Source organism: Xiphophorus couchianus, chromosome 8 (assembly GCF_001444195.1).
Source record: "Xiphophorus couchianus chromosome 8, X_couchianus-1.0, whole genome shotgun sequence".
NCBI lineage: Eukaryota > Metazoa > Chordata > Actinopteri > Cyprinodontiformes > Poeciliidae > Xiphophorus > Xiphophorus couchianus.
Genome location: NC_040235.1, coordinates 27,951,074 through 27,977,736, shown reverse-complemented (window position 1 = coordinate 27,977,736; position 26,663 = coordinate 27,951,074). Strand labels below are relative to the sequence as shown.

Here is a 26,663-nt window from a genome sequence, read left to right as displayed (position 1 = left end):
CACCACATGGTACTGATTAAATACCAACCAGTTGAACTGTGGCAACTCTTAATGCCAGAGCTGCCTTCTACTGCAATTTAAATCCTGGACATTGATTCCATCATTTGATAATTGTGTATATTTGCTTTCTTGTCCTTCGCAGCAGGATCTGAAATTTTTCTCTTTTTGAGTTTCTGAAAAGCATCAGCAAGCTGCAGTCTTCACCAGGACAAACCTCTGTTACTCTGCCTTTTAATCTGGCCGTTGGGATTTTCTTCCCGTTGGTATAAAGAGATTGACAAAAATGGAGGACATTGCATGAAATTCAATGTGAGTTAAGGAAATCACAAAGCAGGAGTGAACAGCTGAGTCAACCAGGCAGAGCAGACGTGTTTGATGATTCACTGGATGAGCATCAGCATGTCTTTAATGAAAGTGTGAAACAGCTTTTAGAGTTATTTCCTTTAACGACAGCTGCAGCTGACAGTAAATTAGAAAAGCCAAACTTGTTGCCTGACAACATAACATCAAAATGAAACTCGTTGCTGTTGGTAACGAAGATCTGTTTTCCCTGGCTCTGGCATCAGCATCACCACGGTGGAAACAGTCCAGCCATTTGCAGCATCGTCTGACGTCAGCTTTCAACTGCACAGATTCTGTAGTGATCCGTAGATCTGGAAAAGAAAAATCAATCCCAGAGTTAGAGGCCATGACCGGCCGGGGGGGGTGTTGCTCAGCTCCAGGTGCTGGTCCACCAGCTGTCTTCCTCCAGCAGCAAACTTTCATTACAGCTGTCCATGATCTCACTGCTGGGTCATGTTATTTACATCCAGCCACAGTTTTCTTCACAAATGTAAAAAAAAAAAAAAGCTGCTGCTTAAACCCCCACCAGGAACGGCTTCAGAAGGTTTAGAGGAAATGAATGTGGCCTTGGCTGAACAGCGACACATGAAACTATCTGACCAGGTTTTATCACATCAATTTTCTCTACTCAGTAAATAGGAATCCAGAATGCAGGACCAGTGGAAGGAAGCCCACTGCATGAGAGAGCCTCAATGAACTGGCTCAGAATTCCTCTACAACACTGCAACAGGCTGCTGGCTGCAAGCTCTCACTTCTCATGCTGGTTTTCAGAAGCTATGGAATCTTGAGGTGAACATAACTTCTTTCACATTCAGCTAGAACATTCTGGCTTGATTTAATAATGTGGAGCTGAGGTTGTGTTTACAGCTAAATGAAAAGTAATAAGGAACATAGCTCGTCTCTTTTGACCTGTGCAAAACCAAAATATGCACTGATAGTAAAATGGAGAATTGCAGTAAGTATTGACCAAAGCTGGTCAAACATCCAAGCAAACGACTGAAAGCAGCAGATGGAGATTGCAAGGACCAACTCAGGCAAGACCTCTTACCAGGACTGTGGAAAGAAGACAAGCCACTGGAAAAATCTTATAATAAATCCTAACAGCCAAATTTTATAGCGTTTTTTCAGACACTCAAAGACACTTATGGAGAAGTTCTGCTGATTCTAACAGGCTGTAAGAACCCCCATCCAGAATGCTTTCTCTTTACAATATGCTTTTGTGATTTGTTTTCTGTTCCTCCATGGCTGAATGTCAGAATTCCCTCCCAGTCCTGCCTGTGTTGAATAAAAACACAGTTCCTTCACAAATAAAAAGCAGTTTTATCAGTAGTAATTTCCTCTGACTTCACTTCCAATCTAATTGTTTCCACAGACAGTAGCTTCATTCAGAGTTTCTGCTGCACCAGCTCTTTACCCCAAACTCAGAAGTGCTCTTTGTTTTCCACTCAGCCAACAAGTATGAAATGCTAAGAGAGGGAGAATTAGCACATCTGGACTCATGACTACACCCTGGGTCTCCAGTTTCACTTCCACCATTAGGAGCAGGAAAAGGGGGTTATGGACCTGAGACCTGCGAACGTTCACGGTTGATTTAGAGGGTTCGGCTTGTGTAACGCCAGAATTCCATCTCATTCCTCACGGGTCTCTGCAGCCCTGTCAGACAGGCTGGAGGAAAAAAACCTTGCACACACTGAAACAACCATTGTGCTCCGGTGCTGCACACACACCAGCAGCTGTGTGTATCGGCAGGAGAGGATTATAAAAAGGCTTCAGTGTTTGGCAGAGCTCCAGTCTGTGAAGATCCGTTACCCTGGGGGAGACGGGGAAGAGGCATGGGGTGGCCAGTGCATGTCTGCTCCGTTGCAACCTCAGACAAGAGGCGACAAGAATGACCTCTTCATTTCAGACAAAAGGGGGGAAACTCTGTTTGGTCTGTGTGTGTTCAGATGGAGAGATAAAATTCCTGAATAGAAACCAGAAGGACCAAACAAATGTATAGAATAACAAGCAGAACAACATGACTTCTCCAGAGGTTTTCAGCTCCATCATCTTCTGGTTCAAAACGCCCACTAAAAGGTTTGGAGGACTTTTGATCAGAGCTTTGCTTCCCTGAATATTGGCCTGTCATCACCATCAAATGTGAGCTCATCTGTGCACCAGGTGACCCTCCACCCCCTACACCAACATCATTGCCATTTATACCCATCCTGTCGTCCTACCCTGGGTAACGGTGGCTCTGCAGGTAGAGTTCAGCCTGTAACCGGTGGGTTGCTGGTTCAAACGCCCCACTCATTGTTGTGTTTTTGCCTGGTCTGCTGGTGGTGGTCAGAGGGTCCGGTGGTGCTGCGTTGCGTCTGTCAGTGTGCCCCCGGGCAGCTGAGGCTACAGTGTGGCTCACCACCATCAGTGTGTGAATGAATGACTGAATGTAGTATGAAGCGCTTCAGAGTCATCTGGATTACATAAAGCATTCTACAAGTACATCACTTACCCACCTTGACTTACTTCAAATAAGGAACTACCAAAAGTAAAGAGTTGTAAAAGATTACATCTATTTAAAACAGTCTTTCTAAATCCCGATCCTCAGGGAACACTGCTCTAGAGGAATTCTAGTCAGAATTCTATTAAATGTAACATTTCTACTTATTTAGACATTAAAGAAAGTGACATGTTTCATTGTTGGAAAATCTGGTTTTATGGATATGGTAACATTCATAATGAAATGTGACTGTTTCACCCTTTATGTTGTCAAGGGTGGACAGCATCTAAACCATTCAGGACACCAACCAATAAGAACCGACTCTGAACACCACTTAGTTAGCCAATCAACTGCTTGGGTCTTGTAGGTCCTCTGACTTTATATCAATATTTTTAAGCAAAGTATTGGAGCATAAATTAAGGTTAAATCTACCCAGAACATCCTATTGTTTTCAGTTTCCAATTATGTTTTTTGTAATGAAGATGTCCTGGTAGTACGTTAGACCACTTTTAACCATATGCTTGTTATTTTTCAGGAAACACCATTTTGTTTGTATTTAATTTTAGGGTTGTTTTTTTTTTATACCAGATTAGTTTCCATTTCTAATTTCAACAGAAAAGGGGAAAATAATCATAATCATCATACTGAATCTTAAAAAGCTCAACTTTTTAAGATCTTCTCATTTTAATAATAAAATGTAAACTATAACTGGCAGAAAACTGTGACCTCATTTTGAAATGTAATCTGTGAGAAGCTGAGCTGCACAAAGAGCAAACAGGAGAATGTTCAGGAAGAGAAGGGAGCTAACAAAGAAACACAGAGGGTGGGTTACGAGGTAATGCATCCTAATTGCCGCCAGGCTGCTCTCTGCATGAGGCCCCAATTGAATTGTGAGTGGGACCAGTAAAGGCTATGTTTATGTGCTCTTTGTCCTGCAGCAGGACAAATTTGTGCGTCTTGCTGCATGTTGCACCTTCACAGTGAGACAGCTCTCAGATATGGGCAGCAGGATGGGCTGACATGTCTCATTTTGATCAAAAAATGTGGCAGCTGTCGAAAAATGTCAGTATAAACTAAGAAGTAGTGTTGAAACTTTTAAAAAATCTTTCCTTTGAAGACATAGAGCCTAGCGTCCATACTACCAACCTCCCATAAGTCCTGGAGTTTGAAAATTTCTAGTTCCACATTCTTGTAGAATTTTTTCTACAGATCTTCAGTAAAAGGTCTTTGCTGACTGAGCGAGGGTTTACCCTGGGTGAGGGAGCTCCAGCCTTGTGCCTGATGATGTAAAGGAAGTTTTGATTTGAAAATATTTTGTTTCTTTTCACTTCCTGCCTTTCAGGAATTATGAGCATACACTCCCCTACACCTCATGAATGATCTCATTTGGCCTTACTCTACAGTTAAACATAGCTCTACATTTACCTTTATTTACATTTCCTACATATTCATTCAGACATACAAAAGTTTAGTTGTAAATTACCAAACAATATAAATGTGTTAATCTGAGATCATATAGTCTTAACATTAACCAGTTTTTAAAATGTAAATCTTCTCCCATTGTCTGCAGTAGATGAATTGAGTCATTTCCATGACAAAATACTTCAGCGGTATGTGCAAACATAAATTATGGAAATTTTACAAATATCAATAATATGCAAAAGAAACATCACTGGTCCCAGCACTGTACCTTGGGGAACCCCATATTTGGCCTCTATGAATACAAACGTTTTTATTGAAATGTCCTGTAATTCTGTAGTAAGCTCTTTACTAATATAGTGCAAGTATAATGCTACACCTCTCCTATTATAGCGTTGTTTTTTCCTTTATCATATTTGAAAATCAACAACTTCTCTCAGATCAGATCTACCTAAAGCATATTCTGCATTATCTGTGGTAGTTGTTGTCTTTACAAATTCCATGAGTGCAAAGTTGCCTATTCTTGTTCCTGTTCAAAATCTGCTCTGTTGTTCTCTCAGAAAATTGTTTTTCTGAACTAAAATATACGTTTTTTTTTTTTTAATTTATTTTTATTTTTGCAGTATTCCTTTTAGAAAACTTAAAGAAACAAGCCTGCATTTACTGTAGCGACCTGAGTCCTGCTTGGTGTTACTTCAGGCTACTTTCTTAGTGTTATACCCCATTATATAGGTTTATGAGGCCGTACTGTGTGTAGTTGAACATGCTGGCAACATGACACATTCATAGTCACGTAGGTCATAAGGTCAGAAAATGTGTAACTGCTGCTTTAAACTCGAAAGGACATTTTTTTTCCATCTAAACTCCTCCTCTCCTCCTTTCTTTGCCTCCTTCGCAAACAAACAGTACCAACCTGTTGGCCCTGATGTGGGATCAGCTTAGTGATCTGTTCCTCAGCACGTGAAGCCGTGAATCCTTCGCTGTGCTGTTCTCAGATCAGTACCCCCCACCCCTACACCTTTTCCCTCCCCACGCGCGCTCTGATCCGACAGCAGCTCCACTCCGCAGTCTTTTCCTTCCACTTCCACTCCACTTTTGAGACGCCAACCAGGCTGGCTGTTCCCACGCCTCTGCACCCTTAGATCCAGCAATCTGTACTGGAATAAACGCGGATTAAATCACTGTTTTGGGGATTATGCTTTTTCCAAATCGGACTATAGATGCGGGGATTGAATCAGAAGGAGCCTCGACTTTTTCCAGTAAAGTAGCCGTGCAGCAGAAGTGGACGTAAACTTTTAGGACTGGACTCGGTCTTACAATGTCAGGGCTTCTGAGTGTGTTATGAGTGGCTTTTATGATTTTTTTTCCATTTCTTATGAGAGCTGTGTTTTCTATGTACGGTTTTCCAAGTGGAAAAGACGAGAGAGAGACTTCCACATCTCAGGAATTCGACGCCAGGAACTGAAGGGTCCGTGAACGCCGCAGGTAGCTAGCTAACTTGCTCGAGACTTTTAGGATTGTTTCAATATCTCCTGATAGAGGTGAGAAACATAATAGGCCTAATTGTACTCAAACGAAGGCTCTGGGCTGTTCGGCACGCCGCTAACGTGAGCTAAATGCTCTGTGTGAGCTTTTCCAGGGTCGCATTTTGTTTAAACCAACTCGGGTCTAGTTCAGTCTCCACCATTAGCCTCCGCGGCTAACGTCCCAACATGCCGCAGCTGGGCAGAGACGGAGACGACCTGGGGGCTAACGATGAGCTGATCGCCTTCAAAGACGAGGGGGAACAGGAGGAGAAACCCAATGTGTCCTCGGAGCGGGACTTGGATGATGTCAAGTCGTCCCTAGTCAACGAGTCGGAGACCACCAGCAGCTCTGACTCGGAGGTGAGTTGAGCAGAGGTCCGTGAATGCTTCCCGCTGTGCTCCGGGTGTCTTCATGCTGCTGTGGCTCTGTGTGCAGGCAGACAGGCGCCCCAAGCCGCATCCAGATGCTGAGAGCAGGGCCAGGCACGGCCAGCTGTTCCAGGAAGGTAGGCAATAGCATGGCATTCTGGGTTATGATGCTTCTAGTAGTAAAAATTACATGGGACTTATTTATCAAAGCAGTAGTTTATACAGAGTCTTAGATCAACAGTTATGAGCCGCAGTTTGAAATTTGAACTAAAACGTTGGGGATGCTAACGATTATTTTGGCCATGAATTATTCTATTGATTATTGTGAGGATTAATAATGTAATTGGGGAAAAAATGGCCACATTCTGCAGATTTTTAATTTAATTATTCATGCCCATTTACATAAGATTAGACATACACCGAAATATGAAAATATGCAAATAATGCAATTCATTTTTAAATAATAATAAACATGTTATTGACCAAAATGTAATAACAGCATTCCTTTAGTCAACGTTTGATGGCTTGTAGCAAAGGATGCATCTGCAGCTAAAAAATCCTTCTAGCATCAACATGTGAGGAGCTCAGGCCTTTCTGCTGGACTGAACGTCAATGTTCAATGCGTTGATATGGTGGTTATCTTTTATTAATAATTGGATAGCAAGAGGTGCTTAATAAGAGAACATTCTTTTTACAGAACTTGAAGTAGGTCAAGCAAAAACTGTTACTTGAGGAGTTTTGGGTTGGACAGATGTATAGATGTATAGTTTTTTATCTTAAATACAAACTATTTTTGTAAAGGTTTGATTTAATTACTGCTCTTGTTCATTCAGCAAATTGCCTCTTTATGAGTCTCTATACTCAACAATTATTTAATTACTAAATTGATTGACAATTGTTTCAATAATCAGTTATTCACAAAAAATTCAATAAAATGTTTAAGTCCTAAAAAACAAATTTCTCTGCTCACATCGTGGAACTTAGATATTTATGCAGAAGTTCCACATTTGGGCCTGTGCTTCTGACAGATTATGGGCATGGTTGGGGATGGACCAGTCAGAGCGGCAGATTGTTCCCTTATTAGCTCAGTGATCTTTGATATATTTATATATTTTTTGGTCAAATTTTTCTTTTATTTCAAGGTTATCCCATACAGATGCAGCATGTGTATGCTGGAGGAGGTCCTTACAAAATCTAAAATAAACATAAACATGAGTTTAAGAACTCCTTCTTCCTTCAGTCTGTAACGGCATCAGTTCATGGATGCATTTTAAGTGCAGTAGAAATCAGATAAAACTTAGGGACATGCTTTGATAACTAACAGTTCACCATCTTGTAATTCCTGTGTTTTCTTTCTCTCTTGAGCGTTTTAGAAACAAACTGGCCTGAGCAGTCAGACTTCAGCGCAAACAGGAAATCAGCATCAGCTAGGAAAGCCTGATTGGTGCATCTCTAGTTTACACTTTTCTACTCTTGTTAGACTTATCCCCTGACATGTGTGACCATTGTACAATACAGAGGTAATGAAAATAGATTTTGCTTTGAGGATCTTTTTGTCATTTTGTTCAGCCCTAAACCTTCTGGACCATATTGAAGGGCTTGAACCGTCAACTCCTGCTGTTGCACCTATCTAAACATTCTTCCAGAAGAAAGTGTGAATCTCCTGATTGCTCCAGATGTAGACAGTCAGAGCTCTCAGGATTGTTGATTATGAACTGATTTTTGAACGAATCAGAACTGTTGAACAGGCTGCTGCGTTTCTGAGGCAGCAAACACACAAGTCATTTAAAATGTCTTCCACCTTTCCAGAAGGTTTGAAGTGTTGCTACATAAGTGAGTGTAGTCATGGTGACTGAGTCATTACTTTTGGCTGAAACTGACAGCTTAGAAAACATTTTCAGCACAGCATCTCTGGTTAATTCTCAGATATATAAAACATTAGAAGAAAGCACTAGCATTTTGCATTCATTACCTGGAATGCAAAATGATGATTAAACATTCTTTCACATCGTCATTGTCATTGAAGTTTAGTCCTAATTGACGGGGGTTTTTTATGTGTTTTTTTTTTTTTTCTAACATTCATTCTATAGTTAGTCAAACATGTAAATACAGTGGTTGGCAAAAGTATTCATAGCTTTTGAACTTTTCTATATTTTGTCACATTTCAACCACAAACATCAATATATTTCATTGGAATTTAATGTGAAACACCAACACAAAGTAGTGTACAACTGTGAAGTGGAAAGAAAATGATGCATGATTCAAGACTTTTTAGTTTAAAACAGGCTTAGGCTATAAAATGATTTCCCAAGCTTTCAACATCTCACTGTTCAATCCATCATCTGGAAATGGAAAGAGTCTGGAACAACTGGAACCCACCTAAACTTCCAGGCCAAACAAGCAGAGCTCTGATCAGAGATGCAGCCGAGAGGCTCATGGTGACTCTGGACCTGGTGCAGAGATCCACGGCTCAGACGGGGAGTCTGTCCACAGGACAACTATTAGTCATCACTACACACGTGGGGTCTTTATGGAAGAGAGGCAAGAAGAAAGCCATTGTTAAAAGAAAACCATATGAAGTCCCATTTGCAGTTTGCCAGAAGTCATGTTGGACACAGCAAACATGTGGAAGACGGAGCTTTGGTCAGACCAGACCTAAACCGAACTTTTAGGCCAAAATCCAAAACGTTATATGTGTGGAGGGGAACTAACACCGCACATCACTCTGAACACACAATGCCCACTGTCAAATAAGGTGGTGACGGCATCATGCTCTGGCGTTGCTTCTCTTCAGCAGGATCAGGGAAGATGGTCCAAGTTGATGTGCAGATGGATGGAGCCAAATACAAGAAAACCTGTTGGAGTCTTAAGGCTGGAGACTTTGGTGAAGGTTCAGCTTCCAGCATGACAAACACCATAAACTTAATGCCAAGTCTACAATGGAATGGGTTAACACAAATCATAGTCATATGTTAAAATGGCCCAGTCAAAGTCCAAGCCTAAACCCAATCCAGAATCTGTGGTAAGAGCTCAAAGCTGCTGTTCACAAACGCTCTCACAATACATCCAGTCTGACTGAGCTTGAGCTGTTTGACAAAGAAGAATGGGCAAAAATTTCAGATCAAAGCTGGTGGAGACAAACCCTAAAGACTAGCAGCTGCAACAGCAGCAGAACCTGGTTCCACAGAGGATTGACTCAGTGGCCTGGATACTTCTACATACTGCACTTTTCATTTTTTTATTTGTAAAACATATTTTGAATCATAATTTTCTTTTTATTTCACCATGGTAGACCACTTTGTGTTGGTCTTTCAACACAAAAATATTTCTTTGTGGTTGTAATATGAGAAAATACAGAAAAGTTTAAGAGGAATGAATACTTTTTGCATGTCACTGTCAGATATGGAATCAGTGTTTCTAAGTCTAGATTTAATGGAGACTCAGTTTCCCAGAAGCCCTGTTGAGTTATTGTAACAGGTTCCCCCAGCTAAATGCTGATGTTGTTCCTCAGGGCTCCGGAAGCAGCATGACACGGGCCTCTTCCAGCCGTCTCCGTATGTTGGCTATCCCTTCTTCATGATCTCGGACCTTGGGAACCTCTGCAGCCCCTACCTCACTAATGGAGCTCTGGCTCCAAGTGGCCGGACGGTAAGTCAGCACCAAACACTGATGGCCGACCATCAGGATGCCACACTGCTTCATTATGTCTCTTGCTTGGTTGTTTGTTTATTATTTGTAGACAAATTCTACAAAAAAATGTATATATATACTGTATAATAATTTTCCATCACAGTTCAGTTAAAAAAACACTTTATTCATCCCAAATGGAAGTTAAAGGCTGTCATGACTCATAAAGGTTCTTCGAAGAGTCGCTGTGCAGGGACAGGATGTCTGCAGCAGGCAGTGTTACAACAAATCTGAAGAAACCTCTGATTGAAGACTGTCAGTCTGACAGCTATTGTGACCTGCTACTAGTTCAGTATCTGGGCAACAGAGACAATATTCCACAGTGACATGTTCTGGATGACAGTGGAAGCTCTTATTACAGTTTTTCTTGATTGTTTACATACATTTTCTGAAAGGACGCCTCATACTCTCAGAACTCAACACGCATATCAAAACACACACACACACACACACACACGCATACACAATGGGCAAAACCCTCCAATTCTCCTGCAAGATGAAACTTTACATTCAAAACAATGTTTTAAAATTGTATTTTGTTTTCAGATTCACACACAGAGCCTCATATGATTAGACATAAGCACCAGTTGAATACTGATGTGTTCGGTGTAAAACACTTCTACATTCATCATAATGACTCTGTGTTACACTTACTGCACATAGTACATGCAAGTGTGTTGTAAAATATTTTTAGAGTATTGTTTTTATATTCGGAACACACAAATACACGGTAATAAATATATTATTTTTTCAACAAAAACAATTTACACACCGTACATCCCAACCAACACAAGGTTGCACATACAGAACAGAGGAATTTACTTTAAACTATAAAAAGCAAAGTATGCTGCCTCCTCTCTTCTGTTCAGGACTGGATGCCGCACTTCATCCATCACAATGTTTCCCTGGACAAGCAGTAAAACATCTTGACATGAAAAGCTACTGCTGCATCTTCCATAGCTTGGAGAAGGGCTAGATGTGTGTGTGGCAGGTGTTTGGCCATGTGATGAGTCCGTGTGCATAGAAGGGCAGTAAACTTAGGATTTTGAATGACAATGTGTTTCTTGTGAAAACGAGAGATTTTCTTCATGAACTTTGTGCTATAGCAGGAAATTGTGTGTAGTGTTTTGAAAAAAAGTGTGATTTACAACTGCAATTTCAGTATAAAGCAGGAATCATGCTTGTAGTTTAGCAGGTTGGTGCATGAGTTACATGTTGTCATTGTGTCTCAAGTACCACTATTTGTGTGTAAACAATCTAGAAAAACTGTCACAAATAACCTTAAACCATGTGTGTGAATTTCTGTTGCTTTTTCACATTAAAACCTCCTGAAACACCTGAAATTTGTGCAGGAAAAGAGCTTTAACCATAAGAGGTTTAAGCAGTTTGCGAGGCTCTGTCATGTGTGGATGTTCTGGCACGGCTGTGAACTCCTCAGGGACCTGCTGGTTAAATCTTATCAGAAACCGACGCCACTAAAGGGTCGCTCAGGAAGCTGAAACCTGCAGTTGTTGCTTCATATTGCAGGGATATTATATTTTAGCAAACTGAGGCCCAGACACCACCGCCTGCAGGTCTGGTGTGTACAGTGTGTGTGCATGGTGTGTGTGTTTCTGACCTGCCTTGTAATGGTGGCGTGTTAGACAGGCCTGGACACAGCCTGCCTGCATGCCTGCCTTCAGCAGGAATGAGCTCTGATTGCGTCTGATTCTCTGCTGCAGATTAGCTGCTGTAGCTGCCAGGTACCAGGCAGGATTTGCAGAGTGTTGCTCAATTTCCCGTCCCTACAGCGTTTTTGAGGATAAGCTTGGATTAGGGGCCGCTGTCTGATGGTTTAATACATCTCTGCTCTCAGCCATGTTTCAATGTAGCCTCTGTGGAAGTGGGAGAAGTTTCAGGATGTTTAACGTGAAGTGTTACCTCAAAGGAAAGTTTCAGTTGATGACCTCAGGGGAAAAGCTTAACTGAAGTTGTCAACTCACAGCTAAAGCCACCCATGACGCTACAGCTGAAGCTTTTAGACTCGGGGCTGCAGACTGTCTTTCTTTTTCCTTTCCGTGTTTGTTTTGGAAGTCTTGCCTCTACTTATTTAAGCCACACACACACACACACACACACGCACACACACACACACGCAGGTTAAACACACAGCCCAGCTTCCACACACAAACACCTGCATTCCTCAGCTTTGTAGCAGCCATCCTTTCTCTTTCTGGCTCATTGTTGTCCATCACAGAGTCTGAAAGGTCGTTAAGCCTTCTGTGTTCTTTATCGGCCCAGTTTCTTTCATTCTGGGTGATCGACCATCTGTCAATACTTTCATGTGAACCAACCTTACCCACCAATATTCTCTACCACCACAAAGCTCTGAGAGGGCTGTGTATAATAATAGCATGTCTGCTGTTGCCTACTTTGCTACTTTTTTCTATATCTAGTTCAGAAACAAATCTCTAAAGGCCAATATCAGTCAGGCCTTTTAAATATTGGTGATCAGTCAGAAACCAGTTCATCCCTACTTTAATAAAAGTGATCAGTCTGCTATCAGTAGCTATTGAAGGAGTACTTGAACATGTCCTGAATATGTCTAGATATTTGACTGAACATTCCTAAAGAAAAAGTCTTGAAAATGTTTTCTATTCATCTTTATTATTATGAACTGTATTCATATATCACTTCAATAAGTTCTTTTTTTTATCTTCTGTACCTTTTTCTCTCCCTTGAGGCCTGGTTCCAAGGCTACATTCAGCCTTGGAACCAGAGTTGCTCTGCTGTTTATCAGACCTTCTCAGAGAGGAGTCGCTCTCTGCCTCCTCAGACTGTTGGGAGTGTTTATGGAGGATGAGGAGATGGACCAGCTATCTCAAGCAGAGTCTTTGTAAACAAACCTCTGCTGGTTGCTCGCTAGCTGAACTATAATACAGGCTGTTTATTGTGCTGATGGGTGCAGGCAGGAAGCAGGAGGCGGCGTACAGAGACGACCTGTCTGCTCACTTCGCCCTCCTCCCATAACGCCCCCCGCCTCCTCCCCACAGCGCCGCACGCTGCTGCAGCTCAGGGACTCATCCAACAGGAAGAGCCTCAACACTGAGGGACGTCTGCTCATGATTCAACCTGTAAACCTGCTCATCACTTAAAATGCTGTCTCTTTAGAAAACATGCCGGTCACATGTGGTCATGCGTGGGAAAACAGGCGATATGAGTCTTTATTCCAGATATTGTGGCTGAAAGATAATGAACAAAATAACAATAACAATAGAATGTGACCAGCAGTAAATGGTTTTGGACTCTCAGTGAAATGATTCCTCCTAATTTTTCCACTCTAACCAATGTTTTATCTCAGGTCATTGTTGCCTGATGCACACTTCCTTGTTTATGCTGCTTCACCGTAGCGACACGCGACTCAACAGCATAGCTAGCAATGTTCAGCGGTATGTCTGAATTATTTGACATCTGACTTGATCTATGAATCATTTTTGTTGGTAGGTTTTCAGTGTTGTACACAGAAAGTAGACGTGACCGTTACAGCAGCATGATTGGCTGAGTAGTAATGCTGCACCGATTCATAGTTTTCTGGCTGATCATCAATCTTTAAAACCTGACCTGTCCATTCCTCTAATTTTGGCCACTACTGATCACCAAATACAAGATTACCTCATCTTTTGCGGACTGTAGCACAAATTGATAAAATCTGGCATATCAAAATCTCATGGTTTTTGAGCCATAAAACTGAGATTATGCATTCATCCACTTATTTATTTATTAAATTTGTTTATTTAACCCCTCACACCCGGTAAAAATATTTTAGATTAACAGACATTGTTGAGGGTGAGGGCATTGCAAATCCAAAACATAACACTATAAAACCATTTTTATTATAATAAATACAGTTTTTATTTGGGGGGGCTGAGGCTGGGGGTAATGGGAGAATTGACTAAATTTTTATTTTTTATTTTTATTTTGACAGGGGCAAACATTAAACATTTACTTTTTAGCCAAATTAAATAAATCAGTCATACAGACATGGGGGCCCCGGGTCAGGATACACTATGCGCTACTCTTGGAATGGAGAGCAAACACAACTGATCCAGGGGCCACACTTTGGACACTCCTTTGGACACTCACTTGGTGGTAATCCCAGCCAGAGCTGACTCTCTTCTCCAGCCAGCTCCTGTCATGTTAGTGGTCGAACATACTCTCTAAATTTTTTCAATAGTGACACCTTCCCAGAGTTTTACAGTTATAGATTAGATATAATTTTTTGCTAAAAATGAGAGATTTGAAATCTGCAAGCATCTGTCCCACTCTGAGCCATGGTAAATTGTCTGTGGTCATGTGCATGTTTAGTTTGGTTGTATTTACCCAGAATACCCTACTCTATAGTCTGCCTCCTGTCTTCGGAGTGACCACTAAATACTTTATTATTATTATTATTATTATTATTATTATTATTAGGTCTTGTAGTCAGGTTCGGGTTCAGGTTCCAGAAGAGGTTGCTGCTTCCTGCTGATAAATCTGTCACTTTTTCTGTTTCTGACTCCAGAGACGTTTCAGCCACTTTCTGCTCCTGTGTGTGTTTAGACTTAGACTTAGACTTAGACTTGTACTTTATTGATCCTTTGGGAAGACTCCCTCAGGAAATTGAAGTTACCTGTTTAGATGCTTCCTCTCTGGCTTTGGTCTCTGATATCATGGGTCAATCCATCTTCAGGAAACATTCCATCATTAATGTCTGATAGACTTGGTCGAGGAAATCATTCTGACACTTGAGTCAAAAATTCACCACCCAAGGCAGATCATCAGGATTTTCCGGATTTTCCCCTGAACTCCTGTAGCCGTTCTCCGCTGGCCTCTCATTGGTCCATTGGGTAGAACCTGAGCTGTTTGCTGCTCGTAAGCAGCAATAATCCTACCAAGTTTCCCCTGAGCTCCGATCTGTACCCGAGGCTCAGTAATGTCTCGTATTGTGTGTGTGTGTGTGTGTGTGTGTGTGTGTGTGTGTGTGTGTGTGTGTTTGAGTAGAGCAGTGTTGTGGTGTTTCCAGCAGCTGGATCCATTTAGAGCTGATCCTCAGCTTCCTCTAAGCGCTGAAACAGGGGCCGAGCCACAGACCAGCTGTGTGCAGGGGCCGGTCTTGTTGCTCTGGTGTGGGGGTAGGGGGGGTCTCGCTCATTCATGCCTAAATGTTTGTCTGACGTAGTTCCATGACTGATGAGACTAACAAGGTTTGGTGTTCTTGTTTTGAGTCCTGCCTCCTAGTCATTAGTCCAGAGATTTGAATTTGATGCTGCTGCCTCAACAGATGACTCAGAAAAGATGACGCTCTCAACAACAGACTTATCCTTGAAGGATTTTAGCTTCTTCAACAAGTCCAGTCTGTTGTTCAGATGAACACAGAGGTATTTCTATTCCTCCACTTCTTCACCCAAGATGGAAAATAGGGTTTGATGTAACCCTCTATGTCTCCATTTTAGATGCATGGAGTACTGTGCACCTCAGGTCAGAGATGATACTCTGATGGAAATCCTTACTTTTTATTGATTAATTCCATTATCTCTGCGATGTATTCTCTGTGTAAAGTGCAAAACGTTTGCACCTAATGGTCGCCTAGTGTTGAGGCGACCCCGAGTGATGATCCATACTTGTGGGCCATCCTGTTCAGTGTTTTAATCGTAGTAATTTAACCAAAACATAATAGCACAGCACAGCCATGCGCTCTTCCTCTTTTTTTGCTCTTGTTATTTGAGCTGATGATTCAAGCAGCTAAAATCTTCCTCTGTTACTTTCCAGCCAAAGCTGTTAAAGCATTTTCAAATCATAAATCAATATTCCAAAATGTATAAACAGCTGAAAGTGTCGGGTTAGAAGCAGAAGGCCTCCCTGCCTTGCTTTGGTTTATCTTCTGTCAGTCAGGGTCAAAGGTCACAGTTGAGAGCCTGTAGGCGTCACTCACAGCTGAAGGAGCACTAAAGGGTCTTTCAGCAGACCCATGTCCACCCTGCAGCCTGTTCATCAGGACCATCAGCTCTGAGCTCTTATCTGCAGGCAGCTTCCTGCTGTGGAGGCTCAGCATCGATGAGGGGGGCTGGGAGGGCAGTGGGGAATGTAAACAAGTGACAAATGAAGAGGAGAGGAGGACACTTAACCACCTTATCTCGTGTTAGAATCCCAGAGCCAATATTTGCTCCTCTTGAGGCTGGTCATTTAAAGTTCCCATCATGCCTTCTGTCAGTTGTCACTTTCCTAAAGTCTGCTTACCTCTGTTACTGAGAAGCCTGACAGACCCTTCCCTTTATTAAGTGAAAGAGTAATATTCACATGGTTTAACAGATCATGTTAAGCCATGATCTGTTAACAGATCATGGCTTGTTAACAGACCGGTACATGATCGGTACATGCACACCACACTTTTCAGTGTACCGATATCTGAGTCATAGTATCGGCCAAAGATTGTGATTAATTGACTTAAAATGTTTTTTTAAACAAATTCACAAATGTACTGATTAACAAATTAATTTGATAACTTTGCACTAGTGCAGCTCACTTCAATACATAAACATGTAAAAACAACTTTCATTTGTTCATTCAGTACAGTTAGGAGTAGAACAGCCAATGTAAAATAAATAATAAAGAAACTGTAACTGTTACAAAAACAACAGGTTGACATCTTTGGCCAACCATGTGAAAATAAACTAACAAATATTTCAAATGGTTCATGAAGTATAGTTAGGAATTCTAAATATAATGTAAAATAAATAATAAAGTCGCTCAGAGCACAAAGCATAGAATTAGACATAATGGATCTGACCTTATGTATTGGACACATTGTCACTGATTCCCAATCTAGCATTGATTTAGATGGAATCAGTGCATTTATGACCACCTGCGTGTTTTGATTTGTTGCTTCAGCTGTAGTGATATAGAGACTGAAGGTTTTTCTATTTTTTCTTTGTAAAAGGAAAAATGAAGCTCAGTCAAAGTTAATGGAGAGCTACTGTGAGCATCAGTGGTTCAAGCCCTGCCTTCTCCACTGGATTTAGGTCTAGACTTTGACAGAGCCGTTCTAACACGAGTTATTTTTTTTTATCTAAACCATTGCTTTGTAGTAGGGCTTCACCAACAGCAGTTTTCTAGGTGATATTTAAAAAGCCAGACCTGCTGATTCTGATTTTGACTTCCAGTAATGACTTTGTATTTTTTTTTTGTTTGAATGTTGCTAAATATTGCAAGAAAGTTGCTGAGTTAGCAAAAGTGGAGCGACTGCAAACATGCAGACATGGTCTTGTGGGCCGGTCTGTCACTCAAACTTCTCTCACAGCAGAGTACAAGAGGGCAGCAGCTGATTTATAGACCTGAGATCGGTAGATAAGACCAGCTTCACATGCAAGTATCGGCCGATCACTCATCTACCAACATTAAGGACATCGGTGCCAATTTATCGGCTGGCTAATTTATATTGGTGCACCCCAACTTTGTAGCTCTGTCTGTTAGCCAACAATGGCTAAAATGGTCTGAATACAAAAGTGCACCACACATTGACAATAAAACAGCTGATAGCCTCTGTCTCCCCACAGTACTTGCCGTTTCAGTGGCCTCTCCTCGACATCCCAGGAAGAGCAGCTCTCAGAGATTCTGCTGCTCCCACACACCTGGTAAGACTCTCCCTCTCTGCTGCGCGCGCACACACACACACACACACACACACACACACACACACACACACACACACACACACACACACACACAGCATGTTGTGTTTCCCACATTTTTATGCTGCTGTAACAGCAGAGAGGATGTGGAATGTTCAACAAACATGCAAAATGAGTTCACTTTATCATTTACTTTAATCTAACATTGTAGTACTTCCTCTCTGCCTGAAGAGGGCAATGAATCTACTAACATGATATGTTTATTTACCAATGAAGAGAAACGACTGAACTGTCGGCAAAACAACTTGTGTGTTCAGTGTAATGATTCAACGGGGTTTCACATGTTGCAAATATTCAACTATTTTTCATTTTTCCAATCATTTGAATTTCTCTGTCAGACCGCAACCCAACTTCCTTTATTATTATTATTATTATTATTATTATTATTATTATAGTCACAGTTCTGATTAAGAGATTTTTTTTCCCCATCTAGATGTGTTTTTCTCTATTCCTCTCAGCTCATGTTGGTTCTGATCTCTGCAGTTCACCACAAACGTCCCACATCCAGCAGCGGCTCTTAAACCTCGTCCACATGCAAAACAATATTTCCCAATCAAGTTTAATTAAGAAAAAAAAAAATTGAATTGATACTACTTTTTATGTCCTCTATAAAAATCTAGTTTTTCTACCATTTGGTTGTTCAGATTGTTTGACAAAGATGAAAAGATCAGCCCAGAAATTTGTCTTGTTTTACAGTTTCACCTGTTTGATTGTAAACCAAGGCAGAGTGCAGTTAGTTGACAGAACGATCCACAGTCTTCATCAGTGAGCCACTTTAGTTCCTCGCTGCTTCATCCTTTTTTTTTTTTTTTAATCCCTCCGGGGTTCTTTTTGTGGGCTCTAGTGTCCCTTATATGACAGTAGACTGACAGGAAACGGGGAAGGAGAGAGGGGAAGACATGCGGCAAACGTCGTCAGGTCCGGGAGTCGAACCCGCGACGGCCGCGTCGAGGACTCAAGGCCTCCAAATACGGGTCGCGCTAACCGCTACGCCACCACGTCACGCCCCTGCTTCATCCTTTTTGATGAGGCTTTAGAAAAGTTTCTTCTGTGAAAAAAGTTCACACAACATTTAATGTTTCACTGTTGAGAAGTCTGGGTGTGTAGACAGAGCCAGGAGTGGTGGGATTGGGATGTGATGAGCTTCACTGACACAAACTGCTTTCATAAGTTCATAATTCATAATCATTATAATCTTCTACCATTGTTTACATCCAGATTTACTCTCTATGGACTCGTGTGTCATGTCAATGACATAAGTTAAAATCTGACTTGACCATTCAGACAGTTAGCACTTTGAAACCTATCTGATGTGCATCCAATTTAGTTACACATGTGGAAGTGGCACAGGTCAGATGTTTTTGGGGTGAAAAGATCAGAATTGAACCATTCAGACTGCGGTGAAAAAACAGATTTGGGTCACATTCGCCTGATGTGTGAATGTAATAACTAGATTAATTCCACACAGATGGATGTTTGACATAAAAAATTTGTTTTGTTGTCACTTCTACTGTGTCTCTCAGATGAAATCCGTTTGTGTTTAGTGAAAGGAAATGGATGTGAAGCAGGTTTTCTGGACTGCAGCTGTTTTACACTAGCAGCATTAACCTGGTCAGTTCCAGATGATGCTTATGGATTGCTGTTGGTGTTTCAGCAGCAACTTGCTGAAACATGATGAGATGAGCTTCCTTTGTCTCATCTCCAGTCCAACAGCGTCCCTGTGGTGCAGCATCCCCACATGACCCACCTCCGCCCCCTGCTGTCCTACAGTCCAGAGGCCTTCTCCCCTCAGAGGGCGTCTCCTGGGTTCTCTTCTGAGCCTGGTAAGCAGCTGCTTCTTCTCGCTTCCTGCTGCCTACTTCCTGTGGCCTGCTTTCTGCTTGCTGCTGGCTTCTTCCGGTTTCCTGCTTCCCGCTTCCTACTTCCTGCTTTCTCCTTCCTGCTTCCTACTTTCTGCAGCCTGCTTCCTGCTGCCAGCTGTCAGACACATCTGCACCAGGTTGTCTCTCCTCTGTGACTCTAATCTGTTCTTCTAATTTTTTGAAGCAGGAATGTCGAGGAGCCCTCACACTACCTGTTATCCTGTGTCTCCTGGAGGAATTACTCCCATCCCACACCCACTGGGCTGGCTGTGAGTAACACACACACACACACACACACACACGCACACACACACACACACACACACACACACACAGGCCTTGTGATCCTGTCAGTGTTTACAATAAAGCATGCAACAAAGCATAGAATTGGACTAAATAGATCTGCCCTTATGGATCGAAGACATCGTCACTGATACACAATGTAGAATTATTTTTTTAATATTAGAATTAATATGGATATTAGTATTGTATTGGTGCGTCTCTATAAACACCATAAAATGTTGTGCTGAGTTTCTCTGTGCATGTGGCCCGTCCCTCACTGTCCTGCTGGGTGGAACAGAACAGAACCTGTGTGTGTTCAGCCTGGCTCTCTCTGCCTGAATGAACGCATCACTGAAACTGGACGTAGTGCAGCTGGAGTCTGGCAACAGCATGGACACTGAAGAGCAGTGATCACATGGATACGATGTGTTCGCTGATCAGAAACGCATAGGATTTTTCGCTTTCTGTTGCCTTTTGCATTCACCTCCAGTTTTTCTACAGTACCCCTGTTTCAGCTGTAGGGGGCTCCATCCCAACACATCTATCTTTATCTGCATTACTGAGAATGTTGAGCACCAACCCACTTTGCTAATTATAGAGGGTTTTTCAAAGGTTTCTAGATACATTCAGTTCCTCCATTTAACTACTGTTATGCTGCCATGTCTTTATCATCACATGCTATCCATATTACCTTCCACATCCTGCTCCTCCACACCTTGGAGTTCTGTTTCCACTGAACTTGTTAAACCTGTCAGACATGCAGAGATTCCTAAGCAGAGTGTGTTCGTGCAAGCCAACACATCAACCTGCTGCTACCTTGATGTGTGACTCAGAAGTCTGAAGCTAGTTGAACTGTGTGTGTGTGTGTGTGTGTGTGTGCGCGCGCGCGCGCGCGCTTGTTTGTGTGTGTGTTTCTGTCTGCAGGCCGGGGCAGCCCATGTATCCCATTGCGGGGGGGTTCTCCCCTGCGGCTCTAGCCATGAATGCCTCCATGTCCAGGTATGAACTGTAAGCTTCTGAATGATCCTGGATTAATCTGTCCTCCTTCTCTTGGTTTGTTTCAGGTTTGTCTCTCTAAATCATGTCTGACTGAGACTAGAGTCGGGTTTCCAGCAGCTTTTACACAAAACCTGGACTTCTATCTCTGCCATTTATCTAGTTGTTTACAATTCCACTAGATCCTATCCAGCAGATTAACTGGATCTGCTGTAGTGTTAAATGTCTGCCACTAGAGGCCAGTCACCATACATGTTGACAGTACAACACCCACATTGCTGCACAAAGGTCAAGTAATATTTATTCTTTTTTATAAATCATTTTCTGAGAAATAACTTCATATTTGATGCATATCTACTTAGAACAGAGGCTGATTATTGATCTCCAAATATCTCTTTATCATTTACCATAAGCACACAGTCTGCACTGTATCTTTATTTTTATACTTATGTAGAGGGTAAAACAAAAAAGTTTATATTTAAAATAACTGCTCCCTGGACTGAATTTTATAAGATAATTTTGTGTAAAAATGATTTAAAACTGTCCGGGTTTTAAAAACATCTAGAGAATCTAGATCTTTAGATGTTTCAGAGAGATCTAGATTCAAACTCTCTCAGATGTCCACCTGCAGCAATTAATAAAGTTCCATTAAAAATAATAAAATAATTATAGGTATGCTGTTAATATTAGTTATGAAGCCTTTATTTAATGCTACCTTTTAAGATAAAAAGTAGTAGTCCAGGTTTGATAACTGATCCGCCACCATCCTCTGGGCAGTTGCCACCACCCGGGTCAGGTCGTTTTTGTCCTGGACTGTGCTTGTTGCACCCGGTCATACTGAGGCAGGAGTATGAGATGATGTGGGATTCTAGTCAGGAGCCTGGCAGCAGCATTTTGAACAGACTGCTGCCGGTCCAGGAACGTTCTGTTGAACATGTGTAGAGTGCATTACAGTAATCCAGATGAAAACAAACAGATCCCAGTTTAACAATATTTCTCAATTAACAGCAATAGAACTAAACCAGAGATCTGACATGATTTCCAAGCTTCAAATCGGAGTCAAAGGACATCCTAAGATTTTGCCAAAACACCAGGAGGTCCAATGATCTGCTTTGTCTCTACAAATATAATTATCAGTAGGAGATATCTTTAAAAGATGACTGTATGGGACCAAAAAGAAGCAGAAACAACAATGGTGCCAAAACAGGACCCTGTGTTCAGTCTGCAAGTCTGAGGACAGCTGGTCAGCTGTATCCCTAACATAATCAGTACAGAACATTTCAATAATATTGCTACAATATTAAACTGAATTCATGAATTTGCCAGATTATTTTCATGTCCAACTTCCTTCTTACCTCTGAACTGTGATTGTTCCTTCCTCTTTCACATGGTTGCACACATTTTGGGGTCAGTAAACTGACACCCACCTCTTAGTGTCAGTTAAGTGCACTCTGCAGCAGGTAGTCTAATGAAACATGACCAGCAAACTTGATAGGTTTATTTTGTCATAACCTGCAAAGAATCAGCCAGAGACAGAGATTAGGTTTCTTTTAATTTCTTTTCTGCAGAATAGGAGAATTGAGAACAGACGCGACGAATCGCTGTCAAACACTGTCTGGACTCAATTCTGCCAGTTCTTTCTTTGCATTTCTCTTTATTGTATAGAAAAAGGAGGTTGGGCTTCTTCACACAGTCACACAGAGAATTGACCAACCGTCTTTACATTCTGGAACCTCCTATGGACATGCCCTTACAAGGGCATGTGACTGACCACAACTAATCAGTTACATATGGAACTAATAACACATGAATGTTTAACGTTTTTAGCTTCCAAGCAACCATCCTAAACAAAGTTAATAATATACTACAAAAGAAAGAGAAGTTAAGTAAATATAAAAAGAAGAATAATATGAGAGTAATAATATGAAAAGAATAATATGAAAAGAATAATATGAAAACATAACTTGTAAAATAAACTCATGAGTAAATGAACAGGAGGATAATTTTTCTAACAAAACTGTGGGTAGGTTGAGCCTGCTTTATAGTAGAAGGTTCTGTCAGCCTGTGTTGATGGACTCTACATTCACAATGTTTCTGAGTGGAAGAATTTCCTGATGGATGAGTCATCATAACTCCTCAGTGACGGCTGGTTTGTTTTGCTGTTAGGACACCATGATGACAACTGTATCCATCAGGTTTTATGAGGCAGTTTGCCGTAGCTCTGGGCCGGTTCGGTCATCAGGCTGAGTCACAGCTACTAAAAAGTTCTTGGTGTTCCGGGTCTGGTTTATTACAGAACTGAACCATGAAGTTCTGCCGGTCCTACTGGGTTCTAGTTGTGCTCATGTTTATCTACTAATTAGTGAACAACCTTCTCAAATAACAAAATGCATTATTTAATGCTGTTATGATGTAGTTTTACCACTCGTGCATTGATGAGGTCAGCAGGGTTTGATAGAACGCTGAATGTTTCCTTGCAGTCTGGTGTCGAGCGGCTTCTCACCACGTTTGGTTCCGCCCCCCCAGACGTCGGTTCCCCACCCGGCCATCGTTCCTGCAGCGGTGAAGCAGGAGCCTGGAGCCAGTCACAGCCAGCAGCCTGGGTAACAACAACCACACTCTGTGCAATGTTGGGCTGGGCAGCAAATCCGTTTTATCCATCTGATGAACTTTCCGTTTTTTAATATTTCATTTTGTTTAGAAAATTTGGATGTTGTTTCCACCAGTGCATTCATTAAATTTCCATCATTAAGAGTAATGTCAGCTCACCCAAAGTTGCCATCTTGTTTGACATCTTGTTTGGTGTGTTTTACAGTTTCTGTTTATCTCGACTCTGAATTCAGGTCAATCCACAGAAGGAAAGTTTAAAATTAAAACCAGTTTTAAAAATATTTTATGGCCTTCGTAGTTTCTTTTCAAACAGGCAGTCTTAAGTAAAATTTGCTTTTTAACATGTTATAATGTTATTCCCTCATCAAAACACACCTGGAGTGTTGCCTTGATTCTTTCATTCATGTTTGAGAAATTCTCTAATCTCCATGGCAACCATTCAGCTCTGCTAAACACCTGAATGGACCTAGCTCTGCCTTTGAGGCTCAGCTCCTCGTCAGAGCTGTAGCTTCTAAGATTCCACCTCAAGGGAGGGAGTTGAGGTGGCAGTTCTCCACCTGAACTCCCCCACTCAGCTCCTTAAGACTAGCCACCATCAATTAGCAATCACCTGGTGGAACTGCCCATCTAGTGAGCTCATATGAGCTACTTCTCAGTGCAATGCTGTTAAAACGTTTTAAGAGGAGCCATGTTGTGATGACTTCCTGAAGGCGGAGTTTCAGAAAGAGGCACTCTGACTTCTCCTCTGCTCCCCTGCAGGAAGCCCCCCTCCAGCTCCGAGCATGACCAGGAAGAGGAGCGGAAGCCCCACATCAAGAAGCCGCTCAACGCCTTCATGCTCTACATGAGGGAGGAGAGGCCCAAAGTTGTGGCTCAGTGCAAAGTGAAGGAGAGCGCCACCATCAACCAGATCCTGGGCCAGCGGGTCAGTCGCTTTGTTACTAGACATTAACCATAGCAAAAAAACGCCGTCAGGTAACCTGTACCGAATGTGATGGTCAGCTGGTGGGCTCCATTCAGCTGTGTGTGTGCTGTATTAATTACCCTCTGCTACCATGTGTTTACAGTGGCATTCTCTGTCAAAAGAGGAACAAGCCAAATATTATGATCTGGCTCGCAAAGAGAGACTGCTGCACTCAAAGCTGTACCCCAACTGGTCAGCCAGAGACAACTATGTGAGTAGACTGACTGACTGTTGAACACACACCATCACATCCTCACCTGACTCATGTCTATGCAGGGGAAGAAGAAGAAGAGGAAGAGGGTGAAGAGTGAAACTCAGCTGGAAGGTGAGATGACATGTTGCTAGGTTACTCAGTTATTGTATGTTGTAGAACATGGCTGTAGTGATCAGATGTCTATTTTGGGGTTTGTAAGTTGTGGAACTGTGTTCCACTGCAGACACAGGGAGGTTAATTGGGACGTTTTTGTTCAAATATGAACCACCTTAGTTTTTTGTTCCTATGAAATGGTACGAAGCTAGTTTATTTTCTTCCCAACTGGTTAAACTCAAGTCTGGCTGCTTTTAAGTCGGCATCAAGCAACAATCAAACAAAATGATGAGATGTTTTAAACCTGAGTCAGGGAGACTCCTCATCCAGCACAGCTTCTGTTCTGCCTGTAAGCACCAAACCAGTGCAGCAGCTGCAGACCTCTCACTTTCCCCAGACATTTATGGGTTTTGTGTTCATGTTAGTGACAGGATCTTTGGCACCTCCATCACACAGAAACGCATCTACCAACTATGTACCACCATGATGCACTTGTTGTGGCCAAGATGATTTCCTATCATCTATCATCTATCAAGTGTAGGTTCGTCCATAAACCTACACTTGTGCTAAGCTACGGCAGCCCGATGTGTTCAATCTATCTGCGTCAGTCTCCACTCCACCTGTATGCATACACCCACCGAAAAATCTGTCGTACTCCATTCATCACGTCAGTCATAAGGATGCTTATTGGTCCCCAGAAAAAGGATAAAAACCTAAACATTATCATTATCAGCAGACTGGAGTTCTGAACAGGGCTGGTATGAATGATGCAGCCTCAGCTCAATTTAAAGCAAGCTACTTCCTAAATCAGTCATCTAGTTATAAATGAGTTGCATAGGAGCTTCTGTAACCTGGATCTGACCTGAGGATCCAGCTTCACCTCTCTCTCTCACTCTGTGTGTGTGTGTTTATGTTCTGCAGTTGCTGCAGCAGCAGGCGACTTCCCTCCACAACTAAAGAAACCTCGAGAGGAGCCGCCACACACACACACTCCGCTCACACAAGCTTCACACACACTCCCTCACCTGACGCATACACACACAGTGTCTCATCTGACACACACCCAGCTGTCCCAGGCCAGCCCCGCCTCCTCCCTGGACTCCCCGGCGACCCCCACCATGGCGCTGGCCTCGCCTGCCGGCCCAGCTGCCACACACACCGAGCACACACACTCCTCCTACAGCCACAGCGGACACGGCTCCCCTTATGGCGAGCAGCTGCAGCCACTGTCCCTCACCACCAAGCCTCCCCGCACCACCCACTTTGTGGGCCGCAACGCCGTCACCCCAGGGCCCCCCACCCCCTCCTCCACAGAAACACCCTCCTCCTCCCACCGATGAGTCGTCTCCTCTGAACAGCCAATCAGCTCTGAGGATCTAAAACATGAAACGTGCCTCTTTCTACATGCTGTAAATAAGCTCTTTTTTTTTCTTTTTTTTAACTTTTTATAGACTTGTCATATTTTATACCAGTATGAAAAGGACATATTTGGTCAATATTTGACTGCATCTAAAATCTGTATTTTTGACTATTTCACTTTTTCTACTTTCTTACTAGGAGGAAACAGTTTTTATGTGAAGGTGAGGTTTGGCACAAGAGTTTGTTTCAGAAAAGCTTTTTTTCGTTTTGTAGTTCTTCATGTTAAGCTAGTTGATGGTTCTTTATGCAGCTGCAAATAAATTCACACAGAATACAAACAGGCTCTCATTATTTTGGCATTTAGCCAATAAAAAATCACTTCATTTTGGTAATCCTGACTGACTAAAAGAGGAACGATGACTTTGTGAGAGGGGAGTCTGTCAGAGCAAAACAGACTGGATGAACAACCATTGAGATATTAAAGCGACGATGAACACTAACACTTTTTGAATTGAGGAGGAAACTGGAGTACCCAGAGAGAACCTAAGAGTCCACTGGTAGAGCATGCTAACTATGAACCTGAATCTTAAGTGTTATACCCAAACTTCTGCTTCTTCTGCCACCAGCTTCAACTGCAGGCCTCTATATAGCATCTGTAAAGATCTAGTTTCCATGGAGACGAACTGTTGTCTATTTCCAGTCTGTTAATTAAATCAGGACGTGGTTAATCCTGTCACAATAAATATATAAATAAA

At 42.1% G+C, this 26,663-nt stretch overlaps 2 protein-coding genes across 6 annotated transcripts in view; both read left to right on the top strand.

Moving 5' to 3' along the window:
* The window catches only part of helq (helicase, POLQ like), a 16,317-nt gene extending 10,503 nt beyond the window's left edge, over nt 1–5,814 (top strand). For all 3 annotated transcript variants that reach the window (XM_028026431.1, XM_028026428.1, XM_028026426.1), the window contains one exon: nt 975–5,814. The gene's annotated coding sequence lies outside the window, so the exon portion shown is untranslated. The remainder of the gene's footprint in view (nt 1–974) is intronic.
* Nucleotides 5,599–26,663, top strand: LOC114150160 (transcription factor 7-like 1-A). Of its 3 annotated transcripts, none has more exons than XM_028026433.1 (13): nt 5,599–5,725; nt 5,880–6,126; nt 6,203–6,272; nt 9,647–9,783; nt 17,394–17,471; nt 19,234–19,351; nt 19,575–19,659; nt 20,597–20,671; nt 23,149–23,271; nt 24,038–24,203; nt 24,346–24,453; nt 24,519–24,567; nt 25,471–26,663. In XM_028026433.1, the coding sequence occupies exons 2-13, from the start codon at nt 5,953–5,955 to the stop codon at nt 25,887–25,889; spliced, it is 1,602 nt and encodes a 533-aa protein (XP_027882234.1). In that variant the 5' UTR covers nt 5,599–5,725; nt 5,880–5,952; the 3' UTR covers nt 25,890–26,663. The 3 variants fall into 3 exon arrangements, with proteins under 3 accessions (XP_027882234.1, XP_027882233.1, XP_027882235.1); XM_028026432.1 differs by having other exon boundaries at nt 5,662–5,781; XM_028026434.1 differs by lacking the exon at nt 5,599–5,725 and having other exon boundaries at nt 5,927–6,126; nt 19,578–19,659.

Coding starts and splice junctions, on each gene's coding strand:
- LOC114150160 (XM_028026433.1), top strand. CDS start 5,953: ATGCCGCAGCTGGGCAGAGACGGAGACGACCTGGGGGCTAACGATGAG. Junction 19,352..19,574: donor TGGGTTCTCTTCTGAGCCTG/GTAAGCAGCTGC, acceptor AATTTTTTGAAG/CAGGAATGTCGAGGAGCCCT. Junction 19,660..20,596: donor CCACACCCACTGGGCTGGCT/GTGAGTAACACA, acceptor TTCTGTCTGCAG/GCCGGGGCAGCCCATGTATC.